At 24.2% G+C, this 20,136-nt stretch overlaps 3 protein-coding genes across 8 annotated transcripts in view; 2 read left to right on the top strand and 1 right to left on the bottom strand.

Moving 5' to 3' along the window:
• LOC129607120 (uncharacterized protein DDB_G0287625-like) overlaps positions 1-3,519 on the top strand; it is a 52,038-nt gene extending 48,519 nt beyond the window's left edge. For all 3 annotated transcript variants that reach the window (XM_055517859.1, XM_055517861.1, XM_055517860.1), the window contains exon 4: positions 2,865-3,519. In XM_055517859.1, coding sequence (XP_055373834.1) covers positions 2,865-3,365 — 501 coding nt within the window. In that variant the 3' untranslated portion in view covers positions 3,366-3,519. The remainder of the gene's footprint in view (positions 1-2,864) is intronic.
• Positions 3,520-6,824: 3,305 nt separating this feature from the next.
• On the bottom strand, positions 6,825-8,705 carry LOC129607143 (JNK1/MAPK8-associated membrane protein). Its single transcript, XM_055517892.1, has 6 exons — positions 8,470-8,705; positions 8,351-8,417; positions 8,080-8,292; positions 7,859-8,025; positions 7,662-7,796; positions 6,825-7,604 (listed from the first exon to the last, which is right to left on the bottom strand). The coding sequence occupies exons 1-6, from the start codon at positions 8,633-8,635 to the stop codon at positions 7,450-7,452; spliced, it is 903 nt and encodes a 300-aa protein (XP_055373867.1). The 5' UTR covers positions 8,636-8,705; the 3' UTR covers positions 6,825-7,449.
• A 655-nt stretch (positions 8,706-9,360) lies between these two features.
• On the top strand, positions 9,361-20,135 carry LOC129607009 (GATOR complex protein Iml1). Of its 4 annotated transcripts, none has more exons than XM_055517697.1 (23): positions 9,361-9,800; positions 9,863-10,173; positions 10,236-10,955; positions 11,010-11,246; positions 11,303-11,421; positions 11,473-11,818; positions 11,876-12,044; positions 12,154-12,285; positions 12,465-12,551; positions 13,775-14,201; positions 14,276-14,450; positions 14,557-14,760; positions 15,362-15,439; positions 17,557-17,606; positions 18,057-18,176; positions 18,240-18,449; positions 18,549-18,646; positions 18,718-18,867; positions 18,945-19,111; positions 19,172-19,337; positions 19,390-19,502; positions 19,576-19,631; positions 19,693-20,135. In XM_055517697.1, exons 1-23 carry the CDS (start codon positions 9,758-9,760, stop codon positions 20,021-20,023), a joined length of 4,509 nt encoding a protein of 1,502 aa, XP_055373672.1. In that variant the 5' UTR covers positions 9,361-9,757; the 3' UTR covers positions 20,024-20,135. The 4 variants fall into 4 exon arrangements, with proteins under 4 accessions (XP_055373672.1, XP_055373671.1, XP_055373673.1 ...); XM_055517696.1 differs by lacking the exon at positions 17,557-17,606 and adding an exon at positions 15,665-15,729; XM_055517698.1 differs by lacking the exons at positions 12,465-12,551; positions 17,557-17,606 and adding an exon at positions 15,665-15,729.
• The last annotated feature ends 1 nt before the right edge of the window (position 20,136 follows it).

Raw genomic sequence — 20,136 nt, 5'->3', positions numbered from 1 at the left:
TTTTGGAATAAATATTTGCCATACTTTTAATATAATTTTCCGTGAATTGATGCAAATAATTTTTGATTTAAAAGAAAAAATTGATATATTAAAATGTAATTATATTTCTCTCATTTTATAAATTAGATTTGATTAGCCAATTTGTAATTAACAGAAATTTTTTTTTGATATATTGAAATGTTTATTCAATACTTAATTCAAATAAAATCTATTAAAAATTTCATTTCTATTTATTTTTACTTTATTGATTTCGAATTTTATAAAGTTTCGGTATTTTAAGTTTCTTTTCATTTTAATAAACCGCAGAAAATTTTTTATTTTATTTTCTTTTTTAATTCTTTTTTTATTATTATTATTTTTATGTTAATGATTCATTTTTTGAGAAGGAAAGCAAAGAAATACTCTGAATGATTTGATACTATTGTACGTGAATCGATTTTGATTTTATAGATCGAAATATGTGAATAATTGTTCCAACATGAGTGGGATTTGACAATTCGTTTTGATAGAAACAGAAATTTTCATTGTATTTAAAAATTCCTTTCTCTCTCGCTTTTTTACTCACTTTTTATTCACTTACAAATTAGAATTCACAGTAGTTTCTAAACTCATTTTTTCAATTGGATTTTTGCATTTTTTCTCAGGTTATCGACTAAACGTCTCACTTTCAAAAACAAAGTGAATAAATTTTGTATGCATTTTAGAAGAAAACGAGATGCAATACTTTCTCGCTCGAAAATTACATTATACAAGTAGATGATAGTTTCTGAGTAAAATAGCGAGATAGGCGATCAGGCCCTTAAACTTGTCTACAAGTGAGGTGAAGTTTAAAAGTCTGATGTTTTTATATTGTATAGTCTAAAAGTGAAATTTAGTTGAAGATTAATTACATGCTCAAGCTGCTCATACGCGTATATACCTTGTTTGCAAATGAAACTGAATTGTTTCGGTATATACGTAAAACAACCTAAATTTTTTTAATATATGTTCATAGCTGTGCAAATGTCAATTTAATAAATAAAGGCATTTTCAATATTATAAATGTCAAAATAATTTTGAAAACAGACGATCCATCTGCTGTAAATTAAAAACACTATTTTTATATTACCCGAAAAAATTAATGGTACTACACAAAATATCATTTACGTATTTTTGCGCTGTGCTCAGTTTTAGCTATTTATGAGCAGTTTGAACATGTAAATGAAACGCAAATATTGTAGTCACTTATATAATGTGCACAATCAGAGGGGTTACTGCATTGCAACAATTAATTTTTGGAAAAATTATTTAATTTACTTTATAAAAATATTTTGTTTAAAATATAGAACAATTCCATTTCATTTTATTTTTTTGTTTTTGCTCGAAATTGTTAATCAAAAATTTTTTAATATTAATTTTCAACAATTTCTTTTCTTTGATTTATACACGCAATCATTAAAAATTTTAAATTTTATTTAAATTAAACAAAATAAATGTGTATAATGTGTAAAGAAAACAAATTAATTGAAATTTAAATTAAAATGTTATAAAACAATCAAAAAAGTGTTGCGAATCTGTAATAAATCAAAGAAAAGAAATGATTTTAGACGCGAAAAAGAGAAAACCTAAAAAAAACATTGAAAAAAATTAAATTTTTATCTGTTTTATTTTAAGTTATTTGTTTAATGACTAGACTTTTTGAAAATTTTTATTTTTAATGTAGTTCAAATTATACAGAAAATATTATATTTCAAAGTAATTAAATGAATTTATAACACTGTTTGTGCAAGTGATTTATAAATTATGTTCTCTATTACAAGATATTCTCATTTAATAAATTTTATTGAGTGAAGTTATAAAAAAAAAAAACTGGGTCAAACCAATGGTTTGAAAAGTACCACTTTTCCCTTCAACAAGTGAAATTACTGCTTTTAAAAACAATCTAGATATTACATTAAGTAAATTTTTATTCTTTCATTCATATACCAAAGTATATCCAAAGATAACATACATCTTATTAACTGCTACATCTAATTAACTATTTCTTAGTGCCTAAAAGTCGACTACAACTTGCGGTCTAGAAGAAAAACGATTTCAAAAATTTGAAAAAAAAAAGATTTTAGATAACGGTAAATTGTAAACGGTAAAATTCAAAAATGATATGTCACAGTAGAAAAAAACAGGTACTATTTTTCTGCGTTTGTAGAATTTAAAAAATGTTTGTGGTTTTGTTACAATGAATATTTAAAAAATGACATTTGTGGGTCATAACTTTTAGATGGGAGGGGATCTATATATATATAAAATTTCGACTTTTTATCTTAAAGGGTGAAGAAATTTTGTAAACAGATGCATAGACGGACAGAGTGAAATCAATAACCAATTTTTTTTCAAAATTTTTTGAAAAATTTCTTAAAAAAAAAAAACAATTATTAATTTTACGAAGTTTTTGAATCAAAACCAAAAACTATTCTCAAATTCTATTGAAAAAAACCAAATTACCTAGAAAGAAAGCAATTTTCTTTTTCTATCGTGAGATGGCGTATAGAACAAATTGTACTTAGACAAAATGAGGAATGAAATAAACCATTTTTGTAAATCAGTTTTTTTTTTTTTTTCAAAATTTTTAACAATTTCAAATATAGTTTTTCGTAAGTTGCTGAAGTCTGAAGTCTTAGACTGGTAAAATACAAAAAAAAACCAGCTAAAATTGAAAAACATTTGATTAAAAAAATATGTTTTTATCTCTTTTATAATTTTATTATCATCTCTTCAACTAAAATTAAAATAACATTATGTATAAAAAAATTTTATTTAAAATAATTGAATATGCAACGTTTTTAAAATTTATTCATACTAATTCCATATATGTTTGTGTATTCCAGGTAAAAATTTGGTTTCAAAATCGTCGAACAAAATGGAAAAAACAGGATAATATTTCAAATTCTGAAGCAGCTGAACATAAATCCTTAAGTCCAAAATCAATAGGAGCTAGTGAAGCTAAAAGTGCTGCAAAAGAGAAAAATTCAACAAATTTAAAAAGAAGTAGCCGTGAACCAATTAGCGATCAACCATCAAAAAAATTCTCAATATCATCAGACTCTAATACAATTACTACTGTTACAGAAAAATTATCAGCTAAATTGAAAAATAGTGAAAAATCAAAATCTAAAAATGAATCTAAAACTATAGATAAGAATGATGAAAAAAATTCAAAAAATTTATCAACAAATTCGAGTGCTACCGAAAATCAAACTTCATCAGTGAAACATGAAATTGATTGTGAAACAAAATTAAAAGCTTACAAATTAAGTACTAAAACACAAAGTAATGATAATGAGAAGAGTAAAGCAGACTTATCAGATAGTAAAAATACTGAATTATAGGAGTCGTCTTAATATAGAAACGTGGAATCTTTTTTTTTTTGTGAAAAATTTTATTTTGTTTTTTTTAAGAATTTTTGTGTTGTAAGAATTGTTTAGTTTTAAAATTTTGACGCCAAAAATATAATATAGAAATTAAAAAATATAATTATATAAGAAAAAATAAATTTGATAATTTAATTTTAATAGGAAAATAGACAGGGTGTCTATATTTGTGAGTGTGGTTATATTTTATTTTAATACATAATATCAGAATATTTGAAGATGGGGGCTGTATATGGACTTGGTCATCCATAGTCATATTTGTATAATATAATATTGCATAAAATTTTTTGTTTAGTTTTAAAGAGATTTTTATAGTTAAAATTCACTGATAAAATTTTCTTAAAAAATTCAATACTAATGCAATTATTGAATTTTAATCTCAATTTTAAGTTTAATATTTAAAAAAATCAATTTAAGTGTGTTAAGACTTATCGACTTATTATCTTAATTTTTAACTCTTATACAAGTGATTTTTGAAGCAAATGTCATTATTAGTTCTTAAAACGCTCTATGTAATGTGGCAGTACCGAAATTTTATTTTCGTAAAAAATAAATAAAAGTAAAGTATAATAACTTGATAGAGGATCATTTAAGAATACAAACTTTGTATTCTTAAATGATCCTCTATCAATATCCTAAATGATATTTACATACATATAATTTAAAATTTTACATGGAAGAAAAAAGTTCACAATTAAATATTTTGATTATATTTTCAAAAAAATTATGATTAGACAAACGTTTTTTTAGCAAATTCTTAAAATTTATTGTACTCTAAATTATATTTGCTCCAATATTATTTGCAAATGAATTTTTAATAATTTTGATTTGTACTTTTTAATCTTTTTATTCGGATACAGGTAAGTAACATACATACTTATGCATTTAATAATTAAGTTACACATCATAAATGTATCAATCTTAAGATTTTAGATTTTGATAGGAGAAATGTGATAAAGTATGTATATATAGGAGCATACATATGTAATTCAAACGACTTCCTCGAAAAAAAATCCTGTTCCTATTATTTACCTTCTGATATAGATTTTAATAAGAACCAATTGAGGATAAAAGATTTATTTATGCATATTTTATTAAAAATTGCCTTGAAATATCAAATTTGACAAAAAAATATGATCAATAGTAAAAAGCAGATATCTGGCAATGGTAACACCTAAAGTACTTAGCAAGAAATCTCCCTTAAGAAGACAAAAAAGAATAATATATTTAGGAACCTATTTAGAATTAAAGTTCTGTTCATTTTATAATTCATTTTTATAATTAATTTTGCATATATACAAAATATAATTATAAAACTAAGTAATTTGTACAAAAAAAGTCCAGTGCACGTGGGTGTTATAAATAATTCAAATCAAAGTAAAATTATAATTAATATTGACTACATAATTAAAAAATTTTATGCACTTAACAAAATATTTTGGGAAATTACTAATTAAAATTTTAATATTTTACACTCTACATGCAATCTTACAAGACTTATGAATAAACATTAAAATTTTTATTTAATAATACGATCTACTTCTTCTTACAAGAGGGTGCCTTTATTTAAAATAAAAAGTAGAGTAAAAAGCAAAGGAAAAGAAAAATTAAAAATATTTTGTTATTTAAAATAGGCGGAGTACATAGCCTAAAAATAAATTAATTAAAGAAAAAACAAACAGAAAAAATATAAAATAATTGGGTGGGGTTATAAAAGCTATAAATTTCTTTTGTGTGAATCTTTCGAAACAACAACAGAAATTTAATTCGTTTAAAAGTAATAAACTTAATTTTGTTTCTGAATACCCACTTTATACCAATACGAGAAAATAAAAAAATTTTAAATTATATTTTATTGTTTTTAATGTTCCAATTGGTTAGCGATGAAAAATAAATTTCATTTTAAATATTAAAATTTATATTAGGTATTTTTTAGAGTATATAGGCCGAAAATTTATTCGAACTAAAAAAAAAAATGAACGTGATTGTTTTCAAAATATTATAAAACTTGATTCATAAAATTTCAATAAAAATTTTTTAAATACTTTTTCTACAAAAAATTAAACTACAACAATATTTATTCATTGTTTAAAAAAAATTAAGAGGTTGAAAGAGAAAAAAAAAATATTTTATTTTTGGGGATTTATACAAAATTTAAGGAATGATCATAAAAAATGGATTAATTTATTTAAATGTTTTAAGATTTAAAAAATAAAATGGTGGCCGAAAAGAAAATATAATAATAAAAATTTTTAAATATCTTCATATCCGCAATTAAATAAAATTTTTGGGTATTAAAACCTACATATTTTATTAAATTAAAGTTAAAATTATTTTTGATTATATGATAAAAAATCATTAAAGTTCAGAAGATCACTATTTTTAATATGTACATTCAGAAGATAAAAATAAAAATTAATGTGAAATATTGCGTGAAATAGTTCTTTTATATAAAAATTCCTTTTAAAAGTTTTTGAATAATTTTCGACGTTATTTTAATAATAGTAGCTTGCCAATGTCAAAAAACAAAATTGATAAAAGGTGCCCATATCTTTGAAATTTAATTTAGTTATTAGAAACACAAATTATTCGCATTATTACTAGATAAACGTTCAACTTGTTGCATACTTAGTGTGAATAACAATTTAAGCGGTAAGCGGACAAAGGGGTTAACTTACATTTGCATATTATCACTTTTTTTTCATTAACAAATTGCAATAATATTTGTTTTTTTGTTACTTAACTCCTATTTGCGCTGTCAATCTTGTCTACTATTGAGTTTCTAGCTATAAGAGTAATCGCAATTGAAAATATATGAAATTTAATGATGTTCTGCCTGAGCAGTTCGATTTTCGTCAAAATGTTAGTTAACCCCTTTGCCCACTCTTCAATTATTTTCACTTCTGAAATTGAGTCGAATTCATAAACACTTTATTTTTCCCATTTTTTAAGGAAATACAATTTTTTTTTTATATATATGATAATAGCTTACTCGAACAGAAGTTACCGTTAATCGTTTCACCTTACTTAGATTAAGCTTTGAATTATAATTGGAAATATAAGGTTCTTTGTGTAGTTATTTTTTATCACATGATGATTCGCTTTTTTAAAAGTATTACGCCTTCTTTAATTAAATGCTTAAAACCGGCCTTTTCTTATTCGTTTAATACTTAAAATTTCAAAGTAATTTTCAAACTTCTGGCATTGTATTTTTTCAAAATTTGTAATGGATCTTATAATAATCTTATACTAAAAATTTAGTGAATTTGAGATCCGTTTGGTGAAACAAACAAATGGTGTTAAAAAATAAATCTGTAAAATATTAGTTAAAATATTGCTTTTCGTGATTTTAAATCAATTATTTTATTATCTACATTTTATATTTATAGAAAAACTAAAATACTTAAACTAATAAAAATTATTCATTTAATCATATTTAATATTATTAAAATAAGTTGTAAAATGTATGTTTCATAGGGTGTTAAAGTATTAATTTCTTAAGATCAAGTAGGTAAGTAGATATTCGGCTGTAAATGTTTATTTCCTGAAACGCAATGGCAATAATTTTGTTTAAAATATTCGAAATATTCATAAATGTTCTTAAAAAATCATTTTACATTTTGTATTGAAAATAAAATAAAGAAGTTTTCGTAACTTCATCAACTTTATTCAGAGTTTGTTTTGATGATATTTACATATTATATGAATATAAAATTAATTTTTGAATTAATTCATATCGCTTATTCATTTGAATTTAACTTTGAAATATAGTTTTCATACTATAATTAATTTAATTTTTCATTATATTTTCCAATATCAACTACCTACTTAAATACAATAAATGAAAACTTATATTAAAATCCCTACAATATTATATAAATGTATCTTAATCTTATACTTAATTAATTTATGATTTGAATGAACAAAATCCTTCTTGGATAAATATAACAAGTTATCAGACAATAATTTTTAGTCAATACTAGTAAATAATAAATACACCACTCGAAAATTTTTACGAAATTGTAAAATTTTCATAAAGTGTTTAAGTATTTCTTTCGTCCCTCTCTCGAAATTCAGAAGGGTCTGTAAATTTTACGGTAATTATGTAAAATATAGATGGAAACGGCACCAAAGCCAATAGTGCATAGTGTTGACGTAAAGATACTATTCCATAAGCTAAAATTAACCAATGCCCAACTAAAATATTAATAAGATTAAATAAAATATTTTTTAATAAAACGTTTTTAAAAATACCAATTATTACAGCATTTTTCATTTCCAATAATGAACTTTTTAATAATGATTTCATAGATTGATCAATTTTCATTGAATAATGGCAAGCATTTGATACCATTGAAATTACTATGCTCAAATATGGAAAAGCATAATCTGAAAAAATTGAATAATTTATTTTTTAAGTATTGTTAAATGTGATTAAATTCAAATTGTACAAATCAATCCACCCGCAACGGCATGTAAAAGCGTTAAAATTGGAAAAAAATAAAGAGCACAATAGACAGCAGATTTGCCGGCTTTTAAAAATTTCCTATTCAGCAAAGGTCTAACTAACATCATCAACAATAGGCATAATAAATAGAAAACAAGGACTATAGTTTGCCTGTAAAATATTTTTTATTAACAAATTTGTTATTTATACTTATAATCTACTTACAATGGATAAACAGCTTCTTGTGTACAGTGAAGTCTTTCTTTATAATCTGGAGCGGGATTGTGAAAAAGTGTATACCAATCAGAAAGTTTATACACACCACAAGAATATAAATTAAATGAAAATAGAGGCTCCATAACTAAAACTGATATAATAGCTGATAACACAACTTCTAAGAGCGCACTAACGTGCAAAAGAACTTGTTCTTTTGTAAAACTGAAAACGAAAAATTATTATTTATTCAAATAAAACAAACAGTATTCGAGCGACATACGATCTTTCTTTAGCTGCCATATCAATAAAAAACCAGTGCATTATCAAAGGTAAAAAGCTCATGAAGCCTAAAATTTACTACTTTTACTCTGTAATCGAAATACATAATGCAAATTTTACCTAAATATAACCAATCATAGGATGTTGGAGATTGAATACATTCTGTGCATTTACTATTTGAATCAGAATTATCGACTCTAAAACCTCGAGGACAAGCACCACAATCACTCCATGTTTGATTTTCAAAAAAGACTCTTCCGCAATATAATCCAGGACATTTACCCATGTTTGATTTCAAGAAAAAATTAAATATTTGTATTTAAAGCATTTTCTCTGATATAAACAAAACAATTGAAAATTTTATTCTTACTATATATAAATAAAAAACAGCTGATTGTCATTCAACATCAGTGCTGCCATACCTAGTTTCTTTCAGATAATTGATTTAACCCATAAAGTTTTTTGAATATTTTGGTGGATGAGTAGAACTTCGTTTTCCTGTGAAGTTTTTCATAATTTAATATTATGGCGACGTTAAAAAATAAAACATGAGTAAAATAAATTGAAGCCCAATCATATTTTGCAATAAATAAATAATATTATGCAGGTTGTGCTTAAAAATATTAACTTTAAAACTTACATGAAGATTTTGAAATTTACTTTTAGATATTGACAAAAATGTATCAATAATATTTATAACAAGCGGATCTCTTGACCAAGAATTTTAAATATTAACAGTGATTTATCATATATGAAAAAAATAAATTTCTCCAAACATTTCTCTTGTGTTCATATTTAATTGTGCAAACAGGCCTTAATTTAATGCAAAACTTTAAATGTGATTTTGACATTTGGGTTCAAAGAAATTGATAAGGAAAAATTTTCATTCATAACTTATTTTATTTCATTTGTTTTGTTTAGTGATTTTTAAAACTACAAATAATTATTTGGAAAATAATTTTAAAGCTTAATTCAATATGTTAAATACTTTCAAGTGTTGTTAAAGAAATATTTAAATTTTGGAAAATAATAGCATTTTTATGAAAAAACAAATTTGAAAAATTTAAATGCAATTTTGTGAGCTAAGTATTCAAGAAGTTCATCTTGGAGAATCAAAAATTAATTTAATGTATACCTAATAATCTTATACTTAGATTAAAATTTTTTAAAAATTTTTGGATATTCGTTATTAAATGTTTAATTACACATTAATATTCTAATCACACATTTGTACGTATGCGGATGGTAGCTATTTGCCGCTTCGATTCACTGCATTCATTTATTTTGTTTAATGACATTTTGTTTTGATTGTTTTTATCGTTTAATATGTGAAAATATAGAAAAGTACAGATATTTCAAAATATAGAAAGTCAATTTTTGGATTTACTTAAAACTTAACTGATTAAAAATGAAGTTGTACAAGTTGTACGTTCATCAAAAATCTTTTAGCTGTTAGTATAATATATTAATTTATTTTTATTAAGAACCAGTAAAAGCGGTTTTTTTTTTGTAGCGGCTGATTTGGTGATAAATCCGAAAGATTTACCAGAAGCAAAAATTGGAGATGTGGTTGAAGTATATCATCCTGAAGATGAAGGTTCCAGACTTCTTTTACAAATCACATTATTAAGTGACGAAGTAAAGAGTCGCGAGGAAACTATTAGTATTGAATCAACTGTTGCTCAAGCTTTTAATTTGAGAACCTTTTCTGATGTCATTATGAGAATTGTGAATCCATCAGCCGTGGCTTTGGATTCAGTTGAAATAACATTTAAAGATCAATATATGGGACGATCTGAAATGTGGCGCTTGAAAACATACTTGGTAATTTTACAATTTATTTAAAAGTTTTCATTAATTTATTTTTGTTCTATTTTTTAAAACAGACAAACACTTGTATATACATGAATAAAAAAGTGGAATTTTGTGATGGTTGTATACGATGTCAAATTTATGAAATGTGGTCCCAAGGAGAGCGTGTTACATGTGGAGTGATCAGCGAGGATACAAAAGTTGTGTTTCGCAGTAGTACATCAGGCGTTTATTTGTTTATTCAAATGTCTTCCGAAATGTGGGACTTTGACATTTATGGTGATTTATATTTTGAAAAAGCTGTTAATGGTTTTTTAAGTGATTTGTTTATGAAATGGAAAAAATTGGTATCAAATCATGAAGTTACAATTGTATTGTTCTCAAGAACATTTTATACAGCGAAAAGTTTAGAAGAATTTCCTGATCATATGAGAGACTGTCTTCAAAAAGATTATAAAGGAAGATTTTACGAAGATTTTTATCGTGTTGCAATACAAAACGAAAGAAATGATGATTGGAATACCGTTTTAGTACAGTTAAGGAAATTATTTACGTCGTATCAGGCAAGCGTACTGCGTTATCACGATAGAGAACATGTTTATGTCCCTCCAGCCATAAATTCAACTGCAGCCCAAGGAAATTTTTTAGAAGTTTTGAATATTTCATTAAATGCTTTTGAAAAACATTATTTAGACAGAAGTTTTGACAGAACTGGTCAATTATCTGTTGTTATAAGCCCTGGCGTAGGAGTATTTGAAGTGGATAGAGAATTAACGAACATAACAAAGCAAAGAGTTTGTTACATTTAATTCATTTTGACTTTAAAAATTTTTAATTCATTTATTTAGGTGATTGATAACGGTGTTGGAAGTGACTTAGTTTGTGTAGGAGAGCAACCATTACATGCAGTTCCTTTGTTAAAGTTTCATAATAAAGAAACAAACTTAGCTGCTGATGACTATTCTTTACCACATTGGATAAATTTAAGTTTTTATTCTACAAATAAGAAGGTAGCCTACTCCACATTTATTCCCCGCATCAAACTTCCTCCATTGGTTCCTACAAACGATAATGAAAATGACAAGGTGAGCTTATTAGATACGTAATCAAAGAAAAAATTATTAATGAAATTTATTTTAAGGAAAATTCAAAAATCAAATTTTTAAGTTGCAATCAATCAGATTACATTCACAATTCCCTATTTGATTATGATGCATATGATGCTCAGATATTTCAATTACCACCAGCTCAAGGCACTTGGTACGTACTTATATTTATTTTTTTAAACGTTTGTAAAATGTGTTTTTTTAGTTCGCTACAGAGAGTAATCCGAGCTAAAAAAACATCGGTTCCAAGTTTAGAAACTACTTCCTCACATGATTGGGATATTTCTACAACACCTAAATTTTCTGCTTTACGTAGAAAAATGTCAGATCCAGATATTCATTTTGGTGTTTCTGGAGTATTATCAACATTAGTAGATTCAACAAATTTATCAGAATCTTTAATATCAGAAAAAAATGTTCGTAGAACTATTATAGCTAGTAAAAACCCCATTATAAGACCAGGACGTGCCTTAATTAATCCTTTTGATCCATCACATGTTACTATTAAATTAACATCAAATCGAAGGAGGTGGACTCATATATTTCCAAAAGTATTATAATTTTTAAGAAATTTTTGAATATAGTAATTCTTTAATTTAAAATCGCAGGGACCTACCGGAGTTTTAATACAACAGCATCATTATCAAGCTATTCCAGCAGCTAATAATTATCAACAAATTTCCGATTCAAAATCATTTAGCTCTGGATTCAATTCTTCTGAATATGAGCACACTGCAACATGTTTTTCGAATTGTTCCGATGATATATTGAACGATTGTGAGTTTTTTTTTTTTAAATTCAAGTTAATTTTAATTTCTTTTTTATTAACAGTTTAGCATCAATTTAACTTTAATATGTTATATAAATTTATATTTTTTTTATCAAGCTTCCCGAAGAAAAATGAATATTTTGAACACGAGTGCAACTCTTCCTCAAACAAATTCAGTTTCATCAAAAGCTTTAACATATCTTTGGGGAGCTACCGGTGAACAAGAATGGACTCCAGCTCTTACGACTGGTAATTTTAATGCAAAATTTTAAAATTATTAATGAAAGCATTTTATGTATTTACTTTTCTCATGTAAATAATTATGTATTTCCATTTACATTTCATGTTTGACAATATAAATATCATAATGAAATTAAAAATTTTCTGTTCAAAATTCGAAATACATACACATCTTGGATGTTTTAAAGTACTCAGCCAAAAGCGTAATAAAAAAATTTCTCAAGAAGAATCTAAAAAATTGGAGCCTTCAAAAACTAAAGGAGAAGTAATTATAGGTTGGATCAAAAATTTTTTAAGAATTTTAAGAATTCTGACTTAATTAAGAGCAAGCATAAAAGCCAATCTTTTTCACGTTAATTTATTATTTTCCAATTTTACCTAAAAATGCACATACTTATTTTATTATATAAAATTTTGATTAAAGTTTATTATATAGTTATTCTTTTAATTTAGATTATATCATATTCTATCTTAATTTTCTTGTAGAAGTACTTTTATAGAATTTTTTTTTTTAAATACGAAGAAATTTTAGCTTGGGTACAGTTTTAAAAACATTTCTGTTTAATTTTTGTGACTAATAGTTAACTGAGTTATTAATTATTCTTTAAAAAACACAGTTCGATGCGATAATTCGACAAGACCGATTAAATTATTTAAGAAGCAAAAGAATTATTTTATTAAATTTACAAAATTCAAACGAAAATCAATGTTAAATTATCTTTATTTTTGAATGATTTACTAATGCAACTTATATTAATGCAACTTATAACTTATTGTCCACGTTTACCATGATGTATGTACATATATAGATTTAAAATTTTTTGAATTAGATATTTGTTACAACATTTTAATTCCAAAGACATAGTTTAATTATATAAAATTTCATAATTATTATGAAAATGGAAACAATAATATTATTCAAATAAATATGGTAATTATGCAACTATCGGCAAGATGAAAATAGTTTTCAACGGCACTGTAATATTTAAATTGATTTTAATTATAAAATCTACATTGCCACATTGTTTCTTTATTAATCAGGCGAACTAAAAAAAAAAATAATTTCATAAATTATTCAACGTTTTGTTTAGTTATTTTCTGAAATTTTCAAAATTAAAATTCTAGAACATTTCATATTTTTCATATTTTTCGATTTCTTTGCTGTTTAATTATTTGTAAAGTTCTTGTAAATAATTTCCTAAATTAAGGATCTTAGAAACTCATAACTGGTAAAAAATTTTATTTTGTATGGTACGAATGCTCGATTTCTTCTTGTTATTATAGGTTGGTGTCGTTATTTTTTCATGTATCATTATTATTTTTTTTTTTAAATAATATTGTGAGGTGTTAGTATTGCATGAACATTTTTTCTGTAAACTTTATCTGCCTTATTTATAATTTGAATTTTATATTATTTTTACAATAAAAATACTGAAATAATATTTGAAATAGTTGTGCTAAAATTGTTTTTTTTTTTTTTTATTTAAAATTTTGGTAGGAGTTGATTGGAAATCTTTAACAATACCAGCTTGTTTACCAATCACAACCGATTATTTTCCTGATAAACGATCTTTGGATAATGATTATGTTATATCAGATTATACACTTTTACCAGATGATGTTAATGCTGATTTTGCAAATTGTCGGGCAGTTTATCGAAAACCACTTACAACTGAAGAAGTTTTTAAAGAAATTGTTTCACAACGTTTAGCACAAGGTTTTCAATTGATTGTTTTAGAAGATAATAAAAATACTAGTCCACCACAAGCTCCGTGTTGTGGTGGAAAAAAACAAGTGCCGACATCAGTATTGAAAATAAAACCACCTACAGAAAAAACAATGGAATATTTGCTATCAATTGGAAGAATTTTTCATAAAATATCTTTAAGTGGCTCAGTAATTACAGTAACTGGTTATAGACCAAGGTAAATTTATTTTTATAGATATATAATATATTTTTTTTTGTTAAATGATAATGTAAAATTCGTTTTAATTTTAGACATCCGTATCCGCCAATTAAAGTCGACTACCGTTATCGATTCCATGCCCCGCAACATGATACATATGAAATATCTGGAGCTAATTTTACAACAGAAAAATTAGAAAATTTTAATTGGAATTTTATGGATCATTACATATGTACCCGGGGAGACACTGATTATCCATTATTTGATGTAAATATTAATAGGAATATAATTAGAATATATTAGTTTTGAAAATTAATTTTATTCTATTAAAATAATTAATTTGAAGTTATAATGTAGATTCTTTTTCTTGTAGGCACTTAAATATTGGCGTTATAGAATGTATTTGTTACCAAAAGAACATTTGGCAATGAAAAAAATATTAGAAGGTGGTTCACAAAGATGTGATATTTATACAGAAATTTCAAATGAAGATCCAAAACAACAGATTGAGGAATTCATAAAATTTTTAGAAACTCATTTAAATAAATTAAAAAGAGTACAATGTCGTAAAACAAGAGTAAGATTACAAAATATTATAAAAATATTGTGCAGATTTTAGTTTTCTTTTTTTTTTTAACAAAACAAAAGACGAAAAATTTTGTACTTTAATTATTTAAAATCAACAGTTGATATTTTATTATTTCAATTGGAATAGCACTTAAATCATTTAAGATATAAAATTTTCACTTGTTTTTTGGTAAAATTGAATATGAGTAAATTTAAGGGATAGAAATTTTAATATTAAAATTAGCAAATTCAATTGCTTTTATTGTAAATTTCTTATATCTTAAACTAGATTTTGAAGTGCACTTTATTCCATTTAACAGGTTCAAAAGTGTTTGGCTTATAAAATATTAACAAAGTTTTTTCGTGGTTTGTGGCTGCGCGATTCGTTTTAAAATTGTTTGTTTAATTTTGATTTAGTAATTTTCAAAGAATATTAAATATTCTTAGCGTTTTTTTTTTTTTTTTTTGAAAATTTTTTACGTTTTTTAAAATTATACTTACGTATTTGGTTTTTAAAATTTTTCTTTATTTTGTAGAGTGCTTTTTTTTTTGTTTCTGCTTCTCTTTGATTTTTTTTTGTGTATCTTTCCTATTATGAAGTCTAATTACAGGAAAGTTCGTCAACACAATCGCATCTAACTAGAAGAAGGCACAGTACTAGCATTATTACGAGAGCTCCGCCAAATCAGGTTGAATAATTACTTTAATATTAATTAAATAATTTGTAAAATATTTAAGATTAAAACTAAAGGCGATTACTTATTTCTAAACGCTTTTTTGTTGAATCGTTTTCTCATCTAACTCATTTGAAGCTTCTTTTTAACTTACAAAAATTATTTAATGAAAAAAAAAATTGAAAAAAAAAAATGAAAAAATTTTTTATTAATTTTCAAAAATTTTTGTCCATCATTTAGGGATTAGCAAATTCACCATTTCGTGAGCGAGTCGGAAGCAATCGTTTACCAGATAGAAGGCCAAGGTTTTTATAATAATACGAATTTTTTTTGAATAAATTGCAAAATTAGTTAATAATGGACACAAATTCATTTTTAAATTTTCTAAAAGCGAATTAAGCTTTAAGCTTATGCAATTTGCTCTGGTTTTTTTTTAATTGTTTTCTACTTAATTTTCATTTTTTAAATTAATCAGTCATCATTTCAATAAAACTTTTTTACGTTTTTTATTTAAATTTCATCTTTAAAATTATGTATATTTCTTTTATATATTTTTAAAATTCATTCATAAATTGTTTTAATTAATGATAGTTCCTGTGTAGCTTTATAATTTATTTTAATTAATTGAATTTTATTCTGTAATATTTTCTTTAAGAGATTTTTTTTTTTTATTATTTCATAAAAGTAAATTTTTTGAAAAAATATTTTGCATGTGACTACATACTTATTTATAATGAATATTGTATTTTTTTTATATTATTGAGGTGATGGAAATAAGTAATTTAATTACTTAATTTACTTACCTAAAAATTGTATATCAAATTTCGTTTTTAATCTTGCCTCCAAATAATAATTTTCGAATTATTTATTCATTCATTATATTTTATTGAGTATTTATAATACAAGTGAAGTGAATTTGAATTTTGTATATTAATTTTAAATTTACTACAAACAAAAAATTCAGAACAATCTTTTATAATTTCAGAAATTATTGTCAAATAGGATTAAAGCATTAAGGGCAAATGATTTGCTTCATCATCATTTACGAAATTCGAAAATTTCGTTTTCATTTTTCCATTAATCAAATCAAATTCCATTATGTATTTACCAAAATGTTTCATTGGACATTTCTTACATTTCATTATTTATTATTTTTACAATTTGGAAAAAAAAAATCAATATTGCTGATGTTTTCATGATAAAGGAATACATACATATGTACATTCATATGTTTAAGTTGAAATAAAATTTTTATATTTTGTCATCGGTTTTATGTACCAATATTATTTAATTTTAAAATAAGTAACCTGCTTTTCATATTTTTAATCAATTTTTATTCATTTTAGGTGTAATCGATAATATTAAATGCCTGTCAACAATAAATTCATTGGACGTTTATCAAGCGGCAATCAAAAATTTATGCTAAAAAAATTTTTTTTTTTCATGTCAATTTTCGCACACTACTTTTGTTTACATTGACAAACAATTGACAACTTCTATTTATTGTAACAAATTATTTTTGATAATTTGACATTTTACTTAAATGTTATTTTTGTATATAAAATTAATTTATTCTCTTCAAAATGTTCCATTTTTTGCATAAAGAACACAAAAAATTAAAATTTGAAATATTTTCATGCCAATATATATTAAGAAATATGACAGGCTATTGCTGTCTTTTTTGACAATTGACAATTGGCAATTTTGCATTATCGGTTACACTGCAAAATATGTTGACATCTGTTGACAACATTAAAAGTTACAATGTTTTCGTTAACTGCGATTGAGATGCAAAAGAATTTAACACTCATTTTACATTATCGATTACACCTTTTAATTGAATTAAAATTTTTAATTAAAGATGACACACTTCTGAAAAGCTCCAATTTTTTTTTAAATTTCTTGGTATTTTTCGAAAATTTAGTTAAATAAAATTAGGTTTTTCTCTTTTCTGGTTAAGTAAGGATTTTGCACGTTACTACCATTTTTTTTTGTTTATTTTTTTTTTTTTTTTTTGTTTTTTGGTTGGAGAATGAAATTCTAACAATTTTTTGAAAAATATTAATAATTTTCTGTTTTCATACTTTCATGATTTTATTTTTTTTTTTTTTAATTTTTCTTTTGGTTTTCAGCAACTTTCATCTCTTAGAATACTAAGTGAGAAATCTTTATATTCGCAAAGGTTAGTGCTATTACTAGAGCTAATGTTGCAATAAAAAAAAAATAATGAATGAAACTCTTACGCATCTTTTGCTAATAATGAAAAAACTTATTTTTTAATTTTATTCAAGCATAAAATATTTGTTAGTAATAATTTTTTTATGGTTTTTGGTACTAATAGAGTAAAATAATAATTTCCAACTGTGTAAAATTTCATTTCATCTTTTTTAATAATTTCATTACAAAATTTAATTTGATTTACATATCATGTACATAGTATAATTTATTTTAGAAGAAGTTAGGACATAGAATCAAATATATTATACAACTACACTAAATTAAAAATCTAAAATTAGTGAGAATAAGTTTTCCATATAATAGAATTTGATTATATTTGATTCTACTGAATAGATATAATATAAATAAAAGGTTATTAATAATTTAATTTTATTTTTTTTTACAAAAATTTTAGTATTTTAACAAGAGCTGGTTCAAAACCATTAGAACGTGGTAGAATATCACCAGCAGCTGAAGCATCTACAATAACATTAACATCTGAAATGACAAATTCAAATGAAGATAATGATGATGCGTTAGTATCAAGCTTGATTTCATTTACGGAATACAATATAAAAATTGACAATTTTTTTTTTAGATTCTTTATGGAAAGTAAATTAAAATCAACAGCAACATTAACAGAAATATTTGAAGCATTCAAACATCCAATTAGTGGTGTTGGATTTTTAATGTCGGTACCAAGTTTACCATCTGGAACATTTGTGTCACTAGATGCTGTTAATTGGTTAAAAAATAAAATAGAAGGAAATTTAAGGGATCCATTAGATATATTAGAGAATATGAGAAAGTATGTTTTGAAATGCTAACAAAGGCGACGAAGAACTTTATTTTTCTTTAATTATTAGTTTTAACAATTAATTTCTAATTTATAAACTTAAATTTGTAGGGAAAGAATGATTTGTCATGCATCTGGAAATTGGGAAAAACCTATAATTGTAGGATTCTACCTATACTATGTTGTTATTCAAGATAAAACTTCAAAAGGTAAAAATATTCTGATTTTATTGTAATAGATTTTTATAATTAACAAAATTTCCCTGTTTTTTTTGTTTTAGATTATACTCCACCACTGGGAGATTTAAATGCATTCGAAAATGAATGGATGGAAGTTGAAGTAAAAGGTTATGATTGTGGAGAAACAGTAAAATCATCGATTCCAAATTTTCTTAAAGATAAACCGGCATCAAAAAATTGGAGCAAAGATAGTATGCAACACATTTTAAAAAAAAATTATGAAAATTGCTTTGTCTGATTTCTTTTACAAATTCATTTCTTCTTACAGGAAATTCCATTGTTTATAAGCATTCTCATTTAGAAATAGATTCTACTAAAAAAAGTGATAGAATCGAATGGGGTCATGTTAAATATCATAGTATTATGATGCCTGGAAATGCTTTTGAGATTGTTGTACAATGGGTTACAGCTTCCGGTCCGATAGTTAATGATTTGGTAAATATTTTAGACGATGTTGTTTTTTTTTACATATACTATAGATTATTTATTATTTAGATATCAGGGTGGACACGTAAGGCACCAATGTGTGGCTTTCAGTTGGTCCCTATACCAGCAGATCCTTTAGCTGAACCATTTACAGAAAAATCTGATCCACTTAGAGGACCAATTTTTATTCCCTTGAATACCGATTGTTTAAAACAAAGAGATTATCTTTTTGAAGGTATTTATTTACATTAAATTATTTTAGTTAAATAAATGATTCTGTGTTTTAGAATTTAATGAGGAAACACGCTCTGAAAGGATGTTACTGTTCCAGGAGGCAATATTAGCGAGATTTGGTTTTATGCCTTGCGTTTTGCAAAATAAATCTGGTTTTCAAAAAGATGTAAGAAAGAACAAAATTTTTATTTAATGGAATTAATTTAAAATTAACTAAAATTAATTTTATGTGATTCTAGATACCTAAAGAATATCAGTATGTTCATTGTTCTGGTAATATGTTTGTTTTAATAAGGTAAAGCCATACATTTAAGTTTTTCGTAAAAAGTGTATAATTGTCGATACTTTTTTTTAAGATGTTTGACATCAAATAACGTACCAACAGAATTTCCAAATAATTCTCAAGAGTCATACGTTACACGTTTAGTTTATGGCCACACTTACAATACAAATATACCTAAGAAAGTTGGATTTTTGTGGTCTTGGAATCATATGATTGCTAATAAAAAGTGGAAATCTTTAATAATCAACTGCTCACAAGAAGGAGAATTATTTCAACTACGAATGTTGAAAGATTTTAAAGAATTCTGTTCAAATCAAGATCAAAGACTTAAAAATTTTTGGGATAAATGTTGGGATATGAGAAAAAATTCTGTAATAATTGAAAACGACGAAGAAACTAACTAACTAGATTTTTTTTATAAAAATATTTTCATTTATATAATTTTTTATTCAAATTTTTTAGATAATAAGAATATAGTTATTTGTTAAAGAATAAAATGATTTTTTATAAAATTTAT

The sequence above is a fragment of the Condylostylus longicornis genome, unplaced genomic scaffold, assembly GCF_029603195.1.
Source record: "Condylostylus longicornis isolate FDR11 unplaced genomic scaffold, ASM2960319v2 ptg000026l, whole genome shotgun sequence".
Taxonomy (NCBI): domain Eukaryota; kingdom Metazoa; phylum Arthropoda; class Insecta; order Diptera; family Dolichopodidae; genus Condylostylus; species Condylostylus longicornis.
This window is presented reverse-complemented; position numbering and strand designations above follow the sequence as displayed.

Bases quoted from the DNA above. Each gene is read 5' to 3' on its own strand.
- LOC129607143 (XM_055517892.1), bottom strand. From the start codon at position 8,635: ATGGGTAAATGTCCTGGATTATATTGCGGAAGAGTCTTTTTTGAAAAT. The intron at 7,797-7,858 runs GTACAATTTGAA...CAATTTTTTCAG, and splicing joins CGTTGCGGGTGGATTGATTT to ATTATGCTTTTCCATATTTG. The intron at 7,605-7,661 runs GTATTTTTAAAA...TTAATATTTTAG, and splicing joins GAAAAATGCTGTAATAATTG to TTGGGCATTGGTTAATTTTA.
- LOC129607009 (XM_055517696.1), top strand. From the start codon at position 9,758: ATGAAGTTGTACAAGTTGTACGTTCATCAAAAATCTTTTAGCT. The intron at 10,174-10,235 runs GTAATTTTACAA...TTTTTAAAACAG, and splicing joins GGCGCTTGAAAACATACTTG to ACAAACACTTGTATATACAT. The intron at 18,450-18,548 runs GTATGTTTTGAA...TTAAATTTGTAG, and splicing joins ATATTAGAGAATATGAGAAA to GGAAAGAATGATTTGTCATG.